We start from the raw sequence: 19,871 nt of genomic DNA, 5'->3' as shown, positions 1-19,871 counted from the left end.
GGGCTAAAGCTATTGGCATCGTCCTTAAGAAACCAGAGGACTCCCAACGACAGGTCAGAGGAGTGTAGTTGAAAGCTAACGGGAGGCTAAGTATCTTTGGAGGTATGGTTCATCATGCTAGCATATCTTTGGAGCTTGTGAGGGTAAAGTAGAAAGAGACGGTGTTAAACTGTGTTGAATCAATTCAGCATTACTACCATATTAGCCGTTAGCGTTGCCATTAGCAGGCTGCTCGCTTGTCAAGTCCACATTTTAAAGAGATTTAAATACTTTCTCTGTGATATAACAATGTTACACCATTCTCTCTCAGCCCTGAACCCAAACCACTCCCCCCAGAAACATATATATAGATTATTAAATTAATATCATAACAGCTTAACCTAACGACTACAAGTCAACAAGGAGAATCTGTAGTCGGCAGAAGCCCTGGAGCCTTCATGTACTGACTTTAGATGCAGAGAAGGTCAGAGACCCACATGAGCAGCACCACAGCCGGGCATTATCACAGCTAGCATAATTAATCCCATATATTAGAACGTGTTGGTGCTTGCCTCGACTCACACCACTGTTTAGGAAACTTGTGAGAGAGGGGAGCTGGGGGCACACAGCACCACAGCCCCTGTTATGTAAGCAATGACAAAGGCTGGTGAGTTCAGTGAGCGTTAGCAGCCCGCGGCCAAATTAGCCCGAGTCAGGACGTACAAAACAACCGTGCATGTGCCCCGCCGCTTGACTGGAGCAGAGAAAGGAAACCCAACCTGAGAAGAACGATTTGTTTGGGTGGTCTAGTTAAAGCCGAGCGCTAAATGGGCAACGGTTCTGGTTAGAATGCTAATGAGCCAATTCCCCTCCTGGATGGAGACATCAAAGGGAACAGGAGCTCCCTCTCACTGGCTGCACAGGGCTTCATGGTATCATTACACGGCTCGGTGTGCGCTCACATCCCCGCGTTTGTGTGCGTGTGTGTCAGTGGGTGTGTGTGAGACAGAGACAAATGGGGGGTAAATGAGAGATAGACAACACGATGTTTACGTTAGGTCTGTTCTTTTGGGAGCGTGCCAGCATCCAGCCCCGCTGTGACACACATCACACGAGCAACCTGGTACCATTCATAATTACCCTCTATTCACAGAGGCCTCATTTAGCGTGCCATTATCAGAGATCATTGTTATTTCCCTCTATGTATGTAGGAATCCCGGGGAGACCGACATGTCTAACGCAGATAACAGTGCTATTTTGGTTAACCCCATTGTGTACATAATACTGAAGACGTACGACCCAGAGAGAATTCCCATCAGTGATTTCTAAGGATTTAATAGAGCATCAGGGCCTCAGAATCTTTCCTGGAGTTTTTTGTCTCCATAAATAAAGCTATAAATATAATCATGTGTTTTATGGGTACAGGACGAATATCACCCAGGGCCTTATTGTTATTTAATTTCACCCAATTCACCCTGTCGGGCTACAAGCCAACAAAGCAATCACCAACAAAAGGTTTGGCTGCGACCCCGTGTCACACTTGAATTAATGATAAGACACAGACAGGTGAAACTTTTCTCTGCACATGTAAGGGAATAACAGAAAGCCCCCCAAAACCATGACAAGCCAGGAGAACTTTAAAAACTGTGTAGGTGGCAAACTAAGTTTTCATACATAAGGTGAAGATTTTGTCCACCTCCAGAGCTGTGGGAGCGAAACGTGGCTCAGGTGTACGAGGCCGGCATGATGGATCGTCCTGTAGAGAAGCTGCCCCTCTGCAGAGCCCCGAGAAGACAGCAGGGAGATAAGGCGGGCCCTGTATGAGAGCACATCTCCTCTCCACATCGATCCTCGCCGCCACCGAGGCAGGAGGTCTTCACATGCCAAACCGCAGATACGGGAAGAGGGAGGGCCGGCGAGAACGGCGAGAGCGGTTCTGCAGGTTTAGCAGCCACCTTTGAGTGATAAAGACACTGGGAGATAAAGCCCCTCTTGGCCTCGTGCAGATAAAAGACAAGAGCTTTGTTTCAGGGGAAAAATAACATTTTCAGCTCTCTGCTAGATAACAGTAATCTCTCCCTGGTTATAATCATCTCCTCATTTTTTAACATGTCCAAATACGTGAAAGAAGCTTCACAAGAAAAGCACATATAAGAAAGAATAAAGACTTTGTTAGAAAATGTGCAGAAAATAAAGGAATATTTTAGGGATGTTTAAATGTTGATTACAGATTCAGTGATGCACACAGTTTGGGACTGAAGCAAAATTTAGAAGGTTTGGATTTAAATAAACGTTGGTTATCAGAAGCATTGAGGTTGAAAATTAATTTTATGCATCAATTTGTATTTTTCAAGACATTTAAAAGCATAGCATCCGATATCAGCAGAGCTGGATTATCTCTTTTCTTTAGACGCTATTTAAGACATTTTTATGAAACACCCTCCTGCACTACGGCACTGGAATAATGAAATGTTTATTTGAACATGGAAAAGACAAAAGTGCATTTTGCTTTCTCTCATATAGGTTTCCTTCATTAGATGGTAGGACAGATGGACAGTTAGGCCAGAGATATACTTGCTTTTAACTACCTGCATCTGTTTCGAGCGTCGGCTGTGCACGTCCTCCAAAATTAACGCTACAAGATGCAAGCTGCAGTCTGCACATGAACGCTAGGGGCAGTGTAGAGGCAGTGACAGCAGCAGCAGGGACAACACAGAAAGTTCTGACGATAAGCTGATAGACCGACTCCACAATTATCCACATCTGTCCGGGAGCGTTACGTCCGTGCACGGAGGAACATGTTGGAGAGACGGAGCGGGGACGGTGCAGACGGAGCAGTGATGTCAGAATGAACACAACAGTAACGTCCTCGAGTGACGGCATGTTTGTTGTTTACATCCCGCACATACGGTAGCTGCATACGGCCTGAGCTCTGTGGTGCGCCCTCTAGAGGTATCCTCCAGTAAAACAGCACAGTGCATAGGCAAGTATGTCAACAATTACATTCATGACGCAGCCGGTTACACAAGCGCAAAGTTAAAAAACAAAGTCTCCGGCTTAAAGCCACAGAGGAAGTCACACGTGAGCGGGCAGAATCGACATGTTTGAATTGTTGGTAGTTTCAGTTTCAGAGAGGAACAGTATCGGAGTTGTATCATGGCTGTTTATTTTATCCTTAACATCAATATACTACTGATGTAAAGAACTATTTGATTTAAGTGGAAGAGAGATGAGGTTACTGAGGTTGAGCTTGTTTGTTTGGGTTAAATGTGAAGTTTTTATTGTTTATTTTGAGAAATCATAATTAAATCTAATAAAATAATAACATGGACTCGCTGTGGTTATTAATAACACAAGGGAAAATGTGTCTCAGTGTTTAACAGTTAATGACCTCGTGCCTCTCGCCTGTAACTTGGCAGGAAAAGCGTCACTGGAAGTCGATTAAGAATGAAAGGAGGTTTTGCTCTCAAAGCTACAATTAGAATTCCTCTGGAGTTAATCAGCACAGCTGCAGGTCACAATCAGCTGAAATGTTTCCTCGCAAAGAATGACATTTATTGACACACAAGATCTCACGACGCCGCGTTGACTGTCGCAAATACGACTCGCTGCGGCGCTGAAACACAGCAATCTGTAATACACTGACGTCTATCATTAGCGGCAGAAGATACTGGATCAATCAGCGGGGCTGTGTGCTCTGAGACTCAGAGGACTGTGCACAAGGTGATTTGCCACAAAATAACAATGATGGAAACATAATAGCAAAGAAAATTGCTTCTATTGTTTCTCTGTACGTGTCAGAGGAACACCGAGAGTGGACTGCGGCGGAGACAGACATCAATCAGCAGGACGGTGCACGCTGCTTTTACAGAGCTCGGCTTGGTTATGGAGACGCGCGGCGGTGACCCTTTGCTCTCAATCACTGAAGCTCTTTGGATGGCGGCGCGCTGAGGGCCTCTCCATGTCACTGACACAGATTGGGATGCTGCACGGCTGTGCAACAATGGCTGGAAGGTTTGCAGGCTTAACCATGTATCAGACGAGATGAGGGCCACTCCAGGCTGCATGATTAGATGTGAATAAGATTTCAACAGCTTTGTGTACACTCTAATGGGCACCGTGTGCACTGAGCAGTTAACTCTGCTGCGGCTTTGATGTTGCTTTATAGACATCCCTCGCCTCCGAAGACTCATATCACACGCCAGGTGTTCCAATCCTAATAAATAAATAAATAATGCAGAGCGAGGTGCCATCTTGCCAGGATAATTCTGCTCTAATGTGCTGTTATTTTGTAAAACCAATTTCTAACATTACTCTGAGGAAGGGCTGTAATCTAGAGGAAAAGTTTGACAAATAAAATGACAAACATTCAAACCATTTAGACACTCAGATCATTTCTATTTGTCGGGTCGATGATTACAAAGATCAGCTACAGCTACGTTATTCCAGCACGTTTACACAGGCACTGTGGACAAACAGGAGACATCTGCTGTGTTCTAAATGTCAGTGAAGTTGTGGTTTATTAGTCGCACAAGACCAAGCTCAAGCTACAGGAGTTGCAGCCTCATTTATACCCCACAGTTAGAGGAGAAGTCTGGATAGGCCTTTGGTTTGTACCAGTTTTAGGCCCAGATGTTCTGGTAAAGTCGGGTCCAGATCCAGCCTTACCTAAAACCAGACTCATCCAAGCTGCTACGATAAATTCAAACATCTTTGATATTTAGGGTTTAAAATCTTGATGCTTACGTCAGTATTCTCTGAACAGGACTAAAGCAGTGAGTGTCAGTCTTTGTTTTGTTTACATTCCTGTGACATCACAGGTGGTCTGTTGTTACCTCTGGGACACATGACAACTCAACAATATCCTGCGGTGAGTGATACGTCATTATGTTCATATCCTTAAAGGAGCAGTTCTCCCCTGGAAAAAGCTGTCAGTCAAAGCTGGTGTTCTCTGTAATCAACAGAAGCAATCATAGCTGTGGAGAAAGTTGAACAAACAGCTCGTGGTTTCGCCCATTCTACATTCCTACAACACCCAGCATGCATTGCACCCCTCCCTCTGACAGGGAATATGGGATATATAATATACATATATATATAATATATAATATACATATATATATATATATAATATAATATATAATATAATAGGGAAAATACTACCAGGGCCCACTGGAGAAGCAGATAGCGTCCTCCAAAGAAACAGAGTGAAATCACATTTTTTTCTCTACCATAATGGCATTAGCTCCCCAGAATAGCGTGATAGGACTGAGGTTGATAATCGGCGAGCTGGCCCTTTAAGTGTGTGCATGTTTGAGTTCTTCCTCATGTGCACAAGACTGTTAAACTCCTGTATTCTGATGTCAGCCAGCGGAAGACTAAAGACATGTCTACGAGAGTCATTGCTTTAGAGACATACAACAATTCTTCATATGATTTAGTTATATGATATTATATGGATGGATAGAGGATGTAGTCTTGTCTTGTGTCCTGGTTTGGGTCGGTCTGTACAACTGAAGGCTGTCAGGAGACGATGACACATTCAAACTGACAACCAGCACAGACGGATAAGCAGCTCAGGCTGAAGCAGTGACCTTATTTCATTGTCGTACCATTCCAGCAAATCATCAAAAAATTCCCCTTCGGACTAAAAATTAACATTCCACATCTAACCGGGTCCATCCCCCCCAACCTCATCGTGATGTGGAGAATGATTATTTCAATCATGTCACTGTAAAAGTCCGATTTGAGGAAAGAGGAACAGTGGGGTTGGACGGTAGCATTCTCCTGGAGTTCCCAGCCTATTATTCCCACACCACGCTCCGCTGCCTCAGATTTCCTCCACCGCTCTGATGATAATGTTCTTCGGCAGGCCACTAAAGTAATGACCGTCTCTCAGTGTGAGGATTGAGCTGCACTACACTCTAATGTTTAGGTCTTACACTGAGCCGCATTTAACTCAGACACTCGGAGCGAAACAGACACCGAAGTCTGCCGCGAATCCACCGAAGAATAAAGATGTGCCAATATGCTGGATCTGATGAGTGCAACTTTAATTGCTTTAATGCCACAGGAACAAACATTTAGATGATTTAATGAAAAACAATGGTGTTCACTCACCTCCCCCTCCTCCCAGAAGACTGGAGTTTGCTGAAAAGAGAAAGAAAAACGAGTTAGTAAACTTCAAAGAGAGAACAAATATGGATCACTTAACAGAGTCGGACATATTTGGAAGGAAAAGTTTGGATTATTTTACTCCTCAAGTGTCATTTTTCACAAATACACCAATTTGACCGTCTGAACTGATTCAGAAGAAAAAGTGCAGAAAAATGTGACTGAGACTGAGAACATGGGAGAATAATTCATGAAAACACTGTTTGGTTCAACGCGCCAAGAAAAGCCTGTAATTGGCTCCAACGATTATCAACTCACATTCAATATTTTTTCCCTTTTCTCAGTTAAATCTGTGATCACACGTCTGCAAAACTACCTGGCAACACGAGATTCTGAATTTCTATGGGAGCTTCAAACAACAGATCAGTCATCCAAGGGCAACACGTAACACGTAACGGCATCCAATCGTTTCTTTATCACGTCTCCAATAGACACAAGTGATCGCTGCGTGTGCCACTGTTTCCTGCTCAATATTAAATTAGCAAGTTGGCAAGAAAAAAGCGTCTCATTCTGCAGCTGATTTCAATATACACTCCTTGGCAGATTCGCTCCTCGGTGACATTACAGAGGTCATGCTCAATAAGACATGCGGTTCATTAAAAGCAATTAACGGCGGACTGCGGTTTGTATCCCTGCACAACCAGGAGATCCAGGTTCCTCCATGGCTCTGTGAGGTCCGCTCTATGAAAACATGTCACATACATCGTTGGCCATGAGCTGAGAGCGGTGTCAGTGACAGACTCCATTCTCATGTACGACACAGATATGTTAAACGCCCTCATTGTGCTGCTTTAAAGATTTAAATCCAGATAGTTTCCTGCTGCAGTTTGCAAGTCTTCATCAGCCACATTTGGGACATACTTGGACGCTTTTTATGCAAATGAGCCTCACTGAAAAAACCATCAAATTCCCAAACACCAGCGCTAATAGCAGCAAATAGTTAGAGTGAAATTCTTTGCATCTTCAGAGAGTTTGTACCTGCAGCACTGTGTTCATACAGGGTGTCAGGCTCTGAGCTTCCAGCGATCATTACAACAATTCCACCTTTATGTGACCTTACATAGTAAGTTCTTCTTCTGTAAATACAGTGGGTAATATTTGACTTAATTAGTTGATATTCAGAAGTTAAATTGGACCATTGGGGGCACACTTGGTTACGCAGGTTTGGTTACACAGGACGGGGAGTTAGAGCTCATGACAGGAAGAAAGCTGCGTTGCTGACAGTGAAACTGTATCACATGTGTGAAGTTCAAACTTCATAATAAGCTGGATAAAGAGCTGCCCCCTCCCTACCTGCTCATCGTCTGTACGTGGATACAGTCAGGCTTATTAGCGTGTTTGCACTGGAACATCATGAGCGCAATATATCCTTTGTAAATCAGACCTTGAGACCAAGGAGATAGCGGTGGCAAGTGATGCTCAATTCATCCAGCCTGTGCATTCACCCGTCAGATTAAAGACAACCTGGAGTTCCATCTTTAAGACAGCTTAGTTTACGAATGCTCTTAGCATGGGATGTGGTTTGGCTCAGTTGGTAGAGCAGGCGCCCCGTGTACAGAGGCTACAGTCCTCGTCGCACTGACCGCAGACTCACTTGTTGCATGTCACCCCCCACTCTCCCTAACATCTCTGTCCTGTCTGATAAAAGCCAATAAATTAAGCAGGTGTGAAAAAACAGGCTCAGGTGTGTGTCGTTCCACTGTGCAGCTCCAACATGAACCATAGAGCTGACTGGTTCAGCAGAAGGTAACATCACAGTCTTATCTCCATGAAGGACGTCTCATTAAAAATAAACCTATTTTCATTTCCGTCAGTGAGAGACATGCGCTGCACATGGGAGGGGAAAGATTAGAGGGGATTTAAGTACAGCTGTTAATTTGGGTGTTAGTGAAAGAAGGTAGTCCGTGTGTTTGAAGTGTAGTTCATACAGCGGCCATTTGAAGACTCGTACACGGCTACATGCCTCTAATGATCTTCTGTTGCAGCTCCGGCGTCGGCTATCATTAGCAGAGAACACTAACCATTAAACGCTTATTATTTCTGGAAAAAACGTTTTGGTGCACAAGCAACAGATAATGAACATGTGGTATCAGGGACAGCACTCCAATCACAGCACAGACCTGTGGCTGTTATTATTTTCCTCCTGATTACGTGCAGAAGGGGACTTCTGGAGTTCACTCGGTTTCCACACCTTTCTGTGGCACCATTATGGCTTTGCATTGTTCTCGTCTGAACACCACACATGTGAGTGGGCATGGGGACAAAGAAAGCTCTCCCACTGCAGAATTTGTTTCATCAAAGGGCTTTTGTTGTGTGTGTGTGTGCGCGCATGTGTATACAATATGAGCATACACACACACACACACAAGAAAGAGCAACTCAAACAGGGATGTACTGACAATCCACTGTCATGTTTACAATAGCACCTCTCCAGGTTTTTCTCTGATGAAAAAGACGCTTGTGTTCTCGCAGCCTTTGTTTAGCTCTGGAATCTGTCAGCTATCAAAAGCAAGCACACAGCTCAAATATGCATTCCCAGAGAAGGAAATGTTGTGTCTACATATTTCCAAAGCATCGGTAAACGTAGTTCAAGTTGAGCTAAATAATTAGAAAGAAGCTGTAAAGGAAACGCAGGACAGTAAAGGATGAGGTAAACGTGCTGAGGTTCATCCGTTAGCACTGCAAAGGAAGGAAGAGTTTTAAAAGCAAACTAATAGTGCGGCAGTTTTCAGAGAAGTCTATCATCATTGTCTACTCTCCTGGGGAGTCTTCCTATTCCTGAGCTATTAAAACACTGGGGTTTAATTACCTGACATTATGGAAATGCATACCTGAGGGGGGTGCTTCATTTACTCCACACCTAATCAGAGACTGAAGATGTGGCTGCTAATCAGCCTGACACAACTCTCCGGCGTGTGTGCGTGCCTGAGCTGGGGTGTAGTGGTAGTGGTGAACAGTGGAGTCTGGGGGTTGAGATGTTAGCTGCTTTCTAACCACATGTGACTTAGTGTGATCACGGCAATCGCCCACTGGGAGACGAGGAGCGTTTGACAGCCATCTCATCTCTGCAGCGGGTTTAATAAATATGGAAGAAGGGGAAGGGGAAAAACGCTGCTTTATGCCTTTTCATTTCCGCTCTCCCTGCTTCCTCTCCTTTAATGATCAAAATGTCATGAAACATGTTTTGGCAGTTTATCTTGGAGCACACTGTGCTGCTTGTGCACACAAAATATCCTCAGCCTTCAGAGTCAGAGAGCTCAGGCCCTGGAGATACATATCAAGGAGACATTAAAATCCCAAAATAGATGGGGACAAACTTTAAACCTGGTGACAACTTTTACGAGTAAGCGAAGGTCTGAAAATGTCGAGGTCTTTGCACGACTTGCACGAGGCTGATTAAGCTTATCAACACCCTGTAAGTGTTTCTTTAATTCTCAGCAAAGCTTTTAAATCTGGCCCCGATACGGATGCCTTTTTTAGTCAACCAGCAATGATTAGTTTGCCAGTGCTTAAAGGTGAAGCAACCTTAGCAACTAAGAGGGCCACAGCAACTTAAGCAATGTTTACACCAAAAGTATCTGGGACTATTAGCTAAAGGTTCATCCAGCCTATTGTTGTCTGCGTTTCCACTTTGGTCTGAAGTCCTGTGCAGGTTAGGTTAACTAGTCAGCTGACGCGTGAAAGACTCTTCCAAATAATGTAATAACTCGACCAATCAGAAATGTTCAACCCAAAAAGTCCTGACACTTTCACAAAATACTAACCCCAGAACTCTGACTTTTTTGGAGGGCCGGGACTTTATTTAGACCCTGATCCCTGCAGTGGAAACACACTGAGTGCTTCGTAAAGTCCCGTGTCCTTTGAGGAAGTTCCCGCGGTGGAAAAGCAGCTGAAGAGAAAGACCAATGAATCAGATGTGGCCGACAAATGCATCCTCCGTTTTGCGGCGGAAGGATCCATCGGGTGCACCCTTCGCGGCCAAACGTATCCCGAGATTCATTACACGCCAATTCAAACGATGTCTGACCTCAGTCGGCTAAGTCGTAACCTCATTTACTTTCCTAAACAGTTCATTATCGTCTTGATTTTTGTAACTGTATCTGAACACGTGTCTGGGACCTTCTGCAGCTAATGCTATTATGCAGCAATAGCATTTCATTTGCACATAGAGAGGAGGTTTGAAAGAGCACCCCTGGAGTTCATGGAAAGGGACGAGCTCACCTGTAGGCATGCGTCAGAAGCACGCACATACAGCGATGGTAAAGGGACTCTAAAGTTTCCGCTGCAGGTCTAACAATCCATCTTGCAGCAGGAGACAAAGCAGAGGCAGCTGCCAGAGACAGGAAGCTGAACTACAGCAGCACACAGCGGCTCTACTCTTGGCACCGAAGGCTGTTAGCTTGTCCTTTATCCTCTGTGACTCGCCTGAGAAGTGCTTCAATTATCCTGAGTGAAAATCAAAGCAGAAATCCATATTTGGCCACATCCACCCCATAATGCATATTTTATAGTGTATGTATTAATTATAAACTAGCTCTCCTTGCTGTTTGTGCCTGCCCTGGGCTCAGTCTGGCTATCTCATGGTGGATCAACACATTTCTGCCTTCAGGGAAGCAGTTGGAGAGCCAATAATTAGTATTATCAGAAGGCCATTATCTGTTTCTGCTGCAGCCGCTGAGCGCGTACATGTGGAGCTGCCTCTTTGAATGTATGTTTAATGGCTTTTTGACTTTGCCGTCCTCTCGCTAGTGTCCGCCTGCGTGCGTCCCCTGGAGACTTTCATGAATCAATTTTTCTTCAAGGACAACACGGACCACATCTCCATCTGAAAAACAACTAAATCAGCACATTAGACAAAATACTGCACTGATCTTTAAGCTGTTGTATTACAGAGAAACTAAATGTCTCTTGCAGCAGCGAAGATAAGCCTTGAAGGTCTGAAATGACCCAGCTAATGAGAAGAAGGAGTGAAGCCACAGGAGCAGGCTTTGACTTGGAGTTTGTCTGGAGTGCTGCTGAGAGTCGTCCCAGTAGGAACCACAACATGGGTCATAAATCTCCGTGGAAGGGCTCCCCGGACTGCCTGGAGATGGCAGGTCATTAGGAACTGCTGGTCCTCGGCATTAGGCTGGCCCATCAAACACATGCCTGAACTGTCACTGTGGGAGCACCCACTTCCTGTCTGCACTTTGAACTCCTAACCCTCACAGCAACCTCATTTATCCCTCAGCCAATGACAAAGCAGAGAGGCCGCTTCTGTGTATTCTCACAGCAAGAAAATATTGATAAGAGAACCGGCGCCGGAGAGAGTGTGACAGGCACAGTTTATGGATTGTGGCACTGCGTCAAGAAAGCGAGCACGGACGCAAACACGGTGGAAAGGAAGGTTGAAACCGGCCTCTTGTCTCAGTGCGTCCACATGTTTGCAGGGCGATCGTAAAACTGGCTTGTGTGCACATCTGTGTGTGCAGAGGGCAGTGAGGCGTGCATCTGGGTTGCATGCATGGTGTCGTCAGCTAGATCATGCAGTTAAATGGGAAGTGCTAGTGCATAACCACAAAAACCTCAAGGCAGTAAACAGATCCACTGTCTACCTTCTGGTCTCTGCCACCTTAGCTGAACTCTTTAAATATGCTCCATTGAATACACACTCACCTTATCCCCAGCAGCCGCGCGCACGCTCCTCTATAAGCTCAGAGGTTAATAGTGTGCTCTGCTGTGACTCTGGGATAAAAGGGGGAGTACAGAAACTAATAAAAAAGTTTTATGGTTCCGGTCGCCTGCTCTGTTGCAAATAGATAGGCTGCTGAGTCAAAAAAATCTAGGTGCAATTTTTCAACCAAGCCGCCTCTGCAACATAATGCTAGTGGCCTATCTGTGTCTGCAAAGCTTACAGGCATTTTAGCAGGACTGTCAGAAAATAGTCAAATTAACTGTGATAGGGAACATCTTGACTTTGTTCTGTTTGAGTATCATTCCCTGCTGCCTGTGAGGTGTGTTTCACCTGTCTGCAAGGAAGGAATTCTGATTGCAGCAAACGGGATTCCAAACACACAAACCGTCCCAGATAAAAGCACAAACTGGGTCAACACAGCTGCTCTTTGTAACCGGGAGTCACATCATTCTTCCGCTTTAATTAGAAATCTTATTTGTCGCTAATTTGACAGCCGCAAATTAGCATCGACTACACAATGAGCTGCGAATGGACGGCCTGAAATAATGACGGAAACCGTTCAGAGAGACAAAGAGCCGATCGTTTGTCGCCTCGGCTGACACTCATACGGTCATTAGATGTTCCTCTTTATCGTGTGCTGATGTCGAACATGTCCGCTCTGATGTGCAAAGAGTCGTTGGAGTGAAGGCAAATTATTTTGGAGTAGTGATGCTCGACACGCAGAGACTCTTTTCCAGCCAACCAGCCTTCCTAACAGGCACTGCTGCGAGGCCTTTACACACAATCACATGCACGAGAGTGAACTCAGACTAACACAACCCAACTCGGGCGAGAGTTTAATATCTAACCCGACCAATTCCATGTCAGCGGAGCTCTGTGTTAAATTGAGGCAATTCCAACCTTTAATGACGGCGCTCTTTTTTTCTTTCAGCCCATTTTCACACAAACAGAAATAAAACTTAAATGAGCCACCGGTCGTGGGACGAGAGAGCAGAGGAAACAGTGGTATTTCTTATTTGTGGCACATTAAGAATGCATGCTACACCACACATGCTGCCTCGCCTGATAATTCCGCTTGGCATTTTTGTTCTTTATAGCTGCTAGTGGTCCCTGAGGAGCCTGACTGAGCCAGACAAACTTGTGTTGGAGGTGGCACAATCCCAGCAGCACACACACACACACAAATAAAAAGAGCCTGGCTCATGCATCATGTGAAATAAAATGCAGGGGAGTCAAAATTATGCAACTCTGGCGGAAACGAGTAAGTAGGTTTCTACTCCAAACTCGAGTGTACAACATGAATTAATATCCCAATATCTATCGGAGAGGCGTCTTTGTACTGACATGTAGGAATGTATACTGAAATAAGAACCACATACTTTTTAATGGAACTGCAGTTTGAGGTTTCATTGGTGAGGGGAACGCTAAAAACTAGGGTGTACCTTCTACCTTACTGACCAGTTTGTGGGCGCCTTGCAGTCCCTGAAGCCCTGCAGAAGAGCACTGGAGAAACACTATGTTTATTTTTTACTTTTTGGCTTTTTATTTTAGAGAGAGGACTGTGAGTGGATAGTGGCGGAAATGGGGGAAGAGAGGGCAGGAGTTGAATCCGGGGCCGCCACATCGACGACTGTAGCCTCTGTATGTGGTCGCAGATTTAATCGCTGAGCCAAACCGGCATCCAGAAACACTAAGTTTTAACTTGAAACTGCTGTTTGAGTGTTTCTCCTGTTTTTAATCAGCAGGTCTGGTTGTATGAGGACACGAGGAGATATCTGCAGATAATCCGGCTCGTGGTAAAACCCCAGTCACAGATGAAAACGAATCATAACTTAAACACAAGCTGGGCTTCTTCAAAAAATAAAACTAGCAGCTTTGCACGACGCCCTGCATCCACTGAAGAAGCACTGAAAGAGACGTCTGAGGATTATTCAGCTCCAGATATAAACAATAAACACTTAAAGGTAATATTGTGTACAATGACACAGTTAAAAGTGCAGATGTTCTGTTGACTCGACAACTTTTAGAGGCAGCCCGACCAACAACAATAAGACACACAAGCAAAGCATTGACACAAAGCTTGAGAGCATCAACTTAGACAAAATATAGACACACAAGTCGACAGAATTTAGCATTTGGCACTTCAGCAAAGGTAAAGAGGGGACGTGTGCAGGCAGGCGCTGCAGGATGTGCAGGTTTGGTGCAAACATTTTTTAACTGCATGAACGATGAGTTGAAATTTAACTTCCTGCTTTGATAAACGCTTCCTCTGCTGTGACATGCAAACTCTTTCATAAAAAACAACTTCATTAAATGTAATGTAGAGAACACTGCCCGCCTTCCTTTCCAGCTTACAGTAAGTTACAGGGCTGAAAAGCAAACAAGGTCTGCAACAAGATTCACAACATTTGGCATGAGGTTGTTCTACTTAATTGATTCGGAGCAGGTAACATTGAGCAGGTCTCATTTCTCATGTACATTGATATTCACTCTGCATCAGCACAAACAAAATGTCCATTAAGTGAGATGATGGGTTGAACTCTCGGTTTCTCCGCTGTATTTCAGTTCCAGCTATTAAAAGCTCATTTGGCTCAAAGACGAAGACCTTGGTCGTGGGATTCCTCGAACACTTTGGCTGCTGCATGAAATCGCTCTTATAATGTGACACCACCCTCGGCCGTGTGCATCTGCTGCCGCTTTGTTATTTGTGTGACCAAAGGGAGGCTAAACTTCTCTCAGTCACTGTAATAAAGATGTTAATTCCCTCTCTTCACTGTGGAAAGTTAATAAGGACGTCAGCTGACTGCAGCTCGCTCTTTGAACCCGGTGATCAGCGCTTCCTGTCAGTCGCTGTTGATTGAAAGATGTTGTTTTTGCCGCTTCTTCTCAGAACTACAGCAGAAGCGTTATGATGTCTGAATGTATCAATGTGACAACTCGCGGGTGTCACAGTGATTAATCCCTTCCCTCCGCAGGCTTGTCACCTTCATAACAAAGCAACAATACCAGATGCCAAAGCCAGCCCACACGTCTATTGTTATAATTACCTGACCTTCAAATCCACATTAATGAGCCCAGGATGATCCCATTCTCTTTCATCATTTGGCTTCCGAGCCCTCCTTTTATCTAACAAGGTCACCTTTCACAACACGGCTTCTCCCTGAAATACACATCCCCCTCATAAATATACATCTACCTGCATCTGCTCCAGCCCCGATCCTGAGGAGGCAGCTCGGAGACATTACAAGAAAATAAAGCTGTAGGTGGGCTCTGCAAAGCGTTTCCTGTGAAGCCGACACCAAGGGAAAGTCAATGCCACCGAAGTTAGACAGAAAACAACTTTGGAACGATTGAAGTGTTACTTAATAATTGTTTACAACGCTAAAGACACAGCCTATTAACATGAGCGAGACAGACTGACTGCGAGGGCTCCGAAGGCACAATGCAGGGGGGCAGCGGAGAGAGAGGGGTTCATTAGATGAAGTTGTTTCGATCTGTTTCCACTATTTTAATCACAAATGCGCTGCGGTTGTCACAACAACTGAACAATGTCTGCGGTTTGTCAGAAACAAGCGAGAACAAACTCAGAGAAACAACACATTCAATTATTTATCTGCTCTATTATATTTCAGGACGACTCGAGGGGAATGTAGAGGAAGAGAAGGAGTGAAGATGAGCTCCATGAATCCAGAAATCTCTCTGTCCTGCACACCTGTCTGTGGAGCAATCTATATCTATCTCTATGTACTTTTTTTACCTACCTACCTACCTACCTACCTACCTACCTACCTACCTACCTACCTAACCACCCACCTACCTACCTACCTACCTACCTACCTACCTACCTACCTACCTACCTACCTAACTAACTAACTAACTAACTACCTACCTACCTACCTACCTAACAACATACCTACTTATATATCTATCTCTTTTTCGATCTATCATCCATCCGTCTATCCATCCATCTCTATCTACCTACCTACCTACATACCTACGGTCCTTCCTTTCTACCTACCCACCTACCGTCCTACCTACCTTCTTATCTATCCATTTATCCATCTACCAATATCTACCTTTACCTAACTTGCTTCCTATCTATCTACCTACCTTCTTACCTACCTACTTATCTGCCTACCCACTTACCTACCTTCCTACCTATCAATTTCTCCATCTACCTATACCTATCTAGCCATCTAACTACCCTTACCTAACTTCCTTCCTTTCTACCTACCTACCTACCTACATACCTATCTATCCATTCCTCCATATATCTCTATCATCTGTCATAATATTGAATAAAATCTAGCTAAATAGCAAAAATCCACATTAAAACTGAGAAGTAGAAAAATGAATGTCACATGTAAATGTTCACATTATTAAATTGCTTTGACACCTCAGCACACCTCATCGCTCGCAGGCTTCAGGCGGCCCTGCAGAACACTAACAGCACATTACATTAACAGAAATGCAGATGACTCTTTAACATTTTTTCAGAATGCATTAACGCCAGCTTTAATGCGTCACATTTAACTGGACACAATGTACTTTTAAAATGCTAAATATGATATAACACAGCAGATATTTCCGCTGATATTCACCCGTCCTGTGCATCAGCGCCAGCTTTGAAGAGGCCCATCATTTTCTAGTCGAGATGAAATAGGTTATCTGCAAACTTCACAGAGCCCCGTGTCACTGCGGCGCTCTGGCAGGATTTGGGCCGCCAGCTGCGTATTATAGATTTATTCAGTCACATTTCAGGATTTATCAGCCTGCCGTTAATGCACTCCTTCCTTTCTGGTGATGCTGGCATGGTAAAGACCCGCACGGCTCCTCAGGGCCTGCACAGTCCGCCACCCTTAGCTAGGTACCCGCCAAGCAGCCGACAGTTCCCCCTCACTATATCCAAAATAACATGGCTGGGACTTCTCCATGCAGAAGGGCCAGGACAGCATTAAATTGGAGTGTGGTTTCTGAATCGACTTCCTTACATATCACTGCTTTCTCTTTGCACAAACACAAGTCTGGGAATGCAGGCCGTGCCCCTGACAGCCAGGCTAAAGGTATACATTTAAAGTTCGACTGCATATAGCTTAAGTGCAGAACATTGCATTAAGGAAGAGTGCATGGTCTTTTTTTAACACTAACTGTACTTTAACTTCTCTTACTTCCTTAGCAAAATGCACTTAACCGGCACTTAAGAGATGCATTCCCACCAGCGTCTATTTGATCACAGAGGTGTGAGAGTTGAGGTCATGTGTGAAGTAACGTCTGGCTCCTTTCTTTATGTCACAGAGGCTGATCTCCCGGCAGCGGCAATCAGACTACAGAAACTCAATCACAAGCCCAGAGATGCGTCATAATATTCATTTTAGCATGGTGACAAAAACATCCCCACGAAGGCGTCTGTTATTCCGCTTATTGAGCACAGAGAGTGAAATGAGTTGTGTGTTAATTAAAAGAGGCAGTTTGTCAAAACAGTCCAAAACTGTTGTAATTCACAAGCTTGTATGTACAGTTCTTTCTGTTAGCGTGCCATGTTAATGGACGCAATTATGGTAAACAACCAGACTCAGTAATGAACAACGACAAATGACTTTCTACAGTATGTAACAGAGAACTCTAAATACTACAGAGCTGCAGATTAACCCGTTAATCAATGGAAAGGAAATGAACCTGCAAATATTGTGAGAAAGGATTCTCAGTCTGACGATGATTCAGCCAGAAATGTCAAACTTTTGTTGCTTCCAGCCTCTTAATTGCACGAATTTGCTCCTTTTTTCATTTTGTAAATGAAAAATCTTTTCATTGAACCACTTCTTTTCTTCACCGTGTTTTTGTGGACAAAAGAAACAATTATAAAACAGAAATTTGGGCTCTGGGAAATTACGATGAGCTTTTGTCTCAACTTTTAAACATTTTGTAGACTGAACATTTGTTGCAGCCAAACTACACTTAGTTTTAAGGTTATGTGCTGTATATAGTAGGGCTGCACAATTAATCGAATATTAAATTTAGGCTTCCCACAATTAGATAAAAATGATTGATGACAATATTGACGTTTAAAATGCTCCACCCGTAGAAAATCTGCTGCATATCAAATCAAGCACTCCCTAAACTACCAGCCGCTACCAGTCAGCGCTTGTTTGGACGTGTTTCAGGTTTAGGGCGAGTGATGTTAAGAATAAATAGCAAAGAGGTCATGAAACCTGCGTCTGCGCCGCAAAGCGACACGACTTACTTGTTGAAGCAGCTGAAAAAGCAGCACAAAGTGCAGCATGATGAGTGTGTGAAGGCCGAGAGGAAGAACGAGCTGCTCCCCGTCCTCCAGCGTCAAGTCAGACATCCAGAACAGAGACGCTGCACAGAGACACCCTATCACCCAACTCCCAGAGACACACTGACATTACCCACGATGCACCACATTCAGGTAAAGAACCTGATTATAAGTCTTAGTTTGATGCAGAATTTGTCCATGAGCAGCACAGAATGGAACAGAAAAATGTGCTCTGTTTATATTAATGTGACATTGATAAATCATGATCATCGTTTTGGCCGTGACCGTGCAGCCCGGATTCACAGAACTGAATATAGTCGGATTTTATATTTTAAAGCTGCTGCCAAAATATCAGACGTCCCTTTTGCTTAAATCCACGGCACTTGTGGAGACTGGAGCTCCTAAATCAAGAGACACAGAGTCTAAATGAAGACACGTCAGTTGAGTCCACTGAAGTACAAGATGAAAGCTCTTACAAAAGATAAGCCAAACCTTAGAGGAGAGATGATCTCATAAATAATCATACCTGGATTAACATTAATAGCGACGGTTGTAATGGTTTGATCACAATAAGAGGTATTTACTTTGAGACGGTTATTTATTTCCAAAGCTTTGTAATGGAAATAAAACAGTTTTGCACCTCAAAGACGTTGTCTTCAGTTGTATCAGCTCGGCTCACAATCACAGGACACATTTTCAGGCAGGAAAACGGCATCAGAAGCCAGTTTTACGGGCGTTTGAAGGCAACTTGGAGCTGTTGGGGTTTTTACTCCTCTGCCCTTCAATCATTACTCCACAAAAGAGGAGTGACTGGACTCGACTGTGCATTGATCCCACGCTGTTATCTCCCTGTTAGATATTGTAGCTTGTAAACCCTTTAACTGCAATAGAAGGTATAAACCGTTTTGAACACTGGTGGAATTAGCCGAGACGCAGAAATGTCACGGTGCAGCGATAAGAGCGTCATATTGTCTCCAGCTTCTTTCCTCTGCAGCACCTATGGATCACATTGTCAAATAAGCAGCGGTGTTTCTCCCCACGAATGCATTCACATGTATGTCTAATCTCCTGCACGCTGGTATCTGCAGCTTTTTGTTACCACAAAACACAAAGACAACCTGTTTCAATTTCTCATTCACACAGTTGTAAAGAGGCGGCCGATGAAACAGTAAAACGCAGCGCTGAAACTCTGGAGTTATACAATCAGACGGGCTGAGTGTTTGCCTCTTGGCACTGTCACCAAATAAATCTGAGCGTGAATAAAACAGTGCACGATGTTTTTCCACCATCGTTCCTGCACTGTGTTTCTCGGTGCTCGGTTGATTTGATGATCCATCCGTCTGAATGAAAGCATCCTACCTGTCTGACACTCGCCTTTGCGTCATCATGCTCCTAAACTCGTCTGCCTTTTAATGGCATTCAAACAAAGGATGTGATTTGGCCTAATAAAAACCTCGAACTCATCAGATGATATCAGCAACAGAGGAATGTGCAGTCTCCCTTTATCCAAATCATCCACTTTAAGTGCTCGTCAGACTCTTCTTTCACAGCCGTTTGATGGGCAGGACAAGGACACCTCACGCTGTCTCACCAGATAAAGAAAGCAATCCCACCATGACCCTTTTAGAAACTGAATTTGTGCTCGTATCTGTTTTTGTAGCAGGAAGTGTTCCTCTTACGCTCACCGGAGAACGACACATATTCAACCACATCAAACTGAATAATTGACAGACGTGTTGCAGGCTGAGAGAATTAAATAGTTATCAT

General features: G+C 44.2%; 1 protein-coding gene across 1 annotated transcript in view; it reads right to left on the bottom strand.

Moving 5' to 3' along the window:
- Positions 1–19,871, bottom strand: part of macrod2 (mono-ADP ribosylhydrolase 2) — a 523,001-nt gene that overhangs the window by 363,450 nt on the left and 139,680 nt on the right. The window contains exon 4 of the mRNA XM_069659311.1: positions 6,100–6,129. Coding sequence (XP_069515412.1) covers positions 6,100–6,129 — 30 coding nt within the window. The remainder of the gene's footprint in view (positions 1–6,099; positions 6,130–19,871) is intronic.

Source organism: Semicossyphus pulcher, unplaced genomic scaffold, assembly GCF_022749685.1.
Source record: "Semicossyphus pulcher isolate SPU_LCO1_2020_fin unplaced genomic scaffold, fSemPul1.0.p SCAF_12, whole genome shotgun sequence".
Classification (NCBI taxonomy): Eukaryota; Metazoa; Chordata; class Actinopteri; order Labriformes; family Labridae; genus Semicossyphus; species Semicossyphus pulcher.
Note: the sequence above shows the minus strand (reverse complement) of the source record. Positions and strands in the feature narration are given on the sequence as shown.